The following is a 2,303-nucleotide window of genomic DNA, read 5'->3' on the forward strand; positions in this document are numbered from 1 at the left end:
CTCCTCTTCTAAAGTTAATAGAATAGTTTAGTTGGAAGGGACCTACGATGACTGTCTAGTCCAAATTTACTTCAAAAGTTGCCATGAGCACAGAAGATTTTCTTGACAAAGAGGGAATGCAGAGAGAGGATATGAACAGGTTGTGATAGGGCTTGTTTTAATAAAATAGTACATGGGAGTCTGGATGGCTTGACCAAGCTGCTGGAGATTTTAGTGGCCTAGATGGGGTTCTCATCAAGGACAGACACGAGTACAGAAGCCTCTGGCTTTCTGTGCTTTTTAAGTAAAAATAAACAAACCAAAAAAGCACACAGACCTGTTCCTCCCTGAACAGGCTGAAATTGTGTCAGCTGTGTGCTACGTATTATTTATTTGTCCATTAGCATATTGAAGCCATGTGCCACTTCACGGTTTTGTCCAGCTGACCAAGGAGCCATCATCCATGTAAAACTCTCCTATCCTCACTGTGTTACATGCCAGCATAGCAGCACCAGGCACCCCAATGTTATTGTCAGGAGCAAACAGACTGTGGATTGGGAAGAAGAACACAACAGAGGAAGGGACTCACCTTATGGCTGGGTGTTTGACCCAAGAAACTCTTACATGCACTCATGAGCTTGCAGTCTCAAAAGCTGGTGTCCACAGACGCATAATGTCCCCATTGACAACATTTTTTGTTTTAAGTGATGGTAACAAGGAAATATGCTGTAGCACTGCATTATTAATGATCATATCTCCCACCCTACATGGGACAGATTTTGTTTTCTGAAGCTGCCAACTGAGCAAAAGATCGGCAATTTCTGTGTTCATCTCCGGTCTTCCTCTTAGAAATGGTGCTACGTACTGCCATGGTGGACATCTCACTGCCTCTTTTGTCCTGGGTTAGCATTGCTCTCTCTGAAGTCGGGTTCGTGTTGGACTCGGCAGTTTCTATGGCACTGCAGCTGAACATCTGAATCAGACACTTCCTGAACTAGAAATTTGAAAAAAAGGAGATGAATCAAAATACATATGAAATTTTTTAAAAATCTCTATAAAGCAGTCTGTGTCTTAGCTAAAACTCTTGGAAATTCCCCCATGAGTCAGTTGAGAATATAAAGAAATAGCCCCATAAAATACATTTGCCTGTGCCACCATGAAGAACTCTAAAACTGAGAAATAATGATGTTCTAAAAAGACCCAAACTACTGGAAAATACTATTCTAAAAAATAATTTTCCTCTTCTTCTTACTAACCATATCTAATGGACAGAATTGGTCATTTCTCCAGGTTCATGAGTTGCTTTCATATGCTAATACCCAGCTATTCAAAAATGGCTTGTTTCCATGTTGTTCATATCCATGAGCAGGGTAAGACCAGCATACATCTGCCATGCATTGGGAGATCAGGGTACTGTCCATAGGATGTGAGACAAGCAATAGCTCTCTCTGCAGGACTGAACAAATAAATGTATTCAGCACTTCTTATTCAACAGTCACTTCACTCCTTTTCTTCTTTTCATTTGTATGCTCATACTCTGCCTGATGCCACCACTCTTAGTAGCTACATTCATTTCATGTGCCTATTCAAGGTTATTATCATCATGCCTATTACCAGAGTGAACACATATTAACGCTCATATTTTAATAATGCACATAGGCTTACACTACCTTCCAGTAGGTGGATATACAGTGATTTTTTTCTTTTAGTTCTAAATGCTGGATATTGCAGTGCTAGTTAACTAACATGTAGGTAGGTAGAAATTATTCATTATAAAGCAAGACAATAACAAAATATGAGTGTTAAAGACACTTTAAGAGCATACAGTACCTGTTTGTTCATAAAGACATAAATAATTGGATTATAAACAGTAGCTGTTTTGGAAAAGAAAGCTGGAATTGTTGCCAGCCGAGGATCCAGCTCAATGGAGGGGTATGCAGTGACTAGGATAGAAAAGGCAGCATACGGTGTCCAGCAAATTAGAAAGGCAACGATCATAACAACAACCATTCTCGTCACTTGTCTTTCGGGTTTCCTGGTAGTTCCCAGCCTGCCTTGTGTATCTGACACCTTTAAAGAAAAGATAGGAGATTCTAGAAAACAAACAACAAGGTCACCAATCAGTGAATTTAGTGAGCAGGCTAATAATCTGCCAAGCTAGAAGGAAAGCCCTACTCTTCTTGAGTATGATAGCACACAAGGATGCTGTTACTGGATTGCAGGGCATCAGTGTTACTGCTGAGGGAATGAATTACTGTATACTGTATACTGTCATTACTGTATACTGTCATTATTTCCTGGCTCACTGGAGAGGTCCCATATGA

The 2,303-nt window shown here is 40.2% G+C and overlaps 1 protein-coding gene across 1 annotated transcript; it reads right to left on the minus strand.

Annotated features, from left to right (window-relative positions):
- Positions 1–742: 742 nt before the first annotated feature.
- On the minus strand, positions 743–2,072 carry LOC104525264 (opsin-VA-like; the record flags this gene model as incomplete). Its single annotated transcript, XM_010168369.2, has 2 exons — positions 743–973; positions 1,810–2,072. Coding segments are annotated over 2 exons (494 nt in total), but the record flags the coding sequence as incomplete, so codon positions are not given.
- Between the last annotated feature and the right edge of the window lie 231 nt (positions 2,073–2,303).

The sequence above is a fragment of the Antrostomus carolinensis genome, unplaced genomic scaffold, assembly GCF_000700745.2.
Source record: "Antrostomus carolinensis isolate BGI_N321 unplaced genomic scaffold, ASM70074v2 scaffold1475, whole genome shotgun sequence".
Lineage (NCBI taxonomy): Eukaryota > Metazoa > Chordata > Aves > Caprimulgiformes > Caprimulgidae > Antrostomus > Antrostomus carolinensis.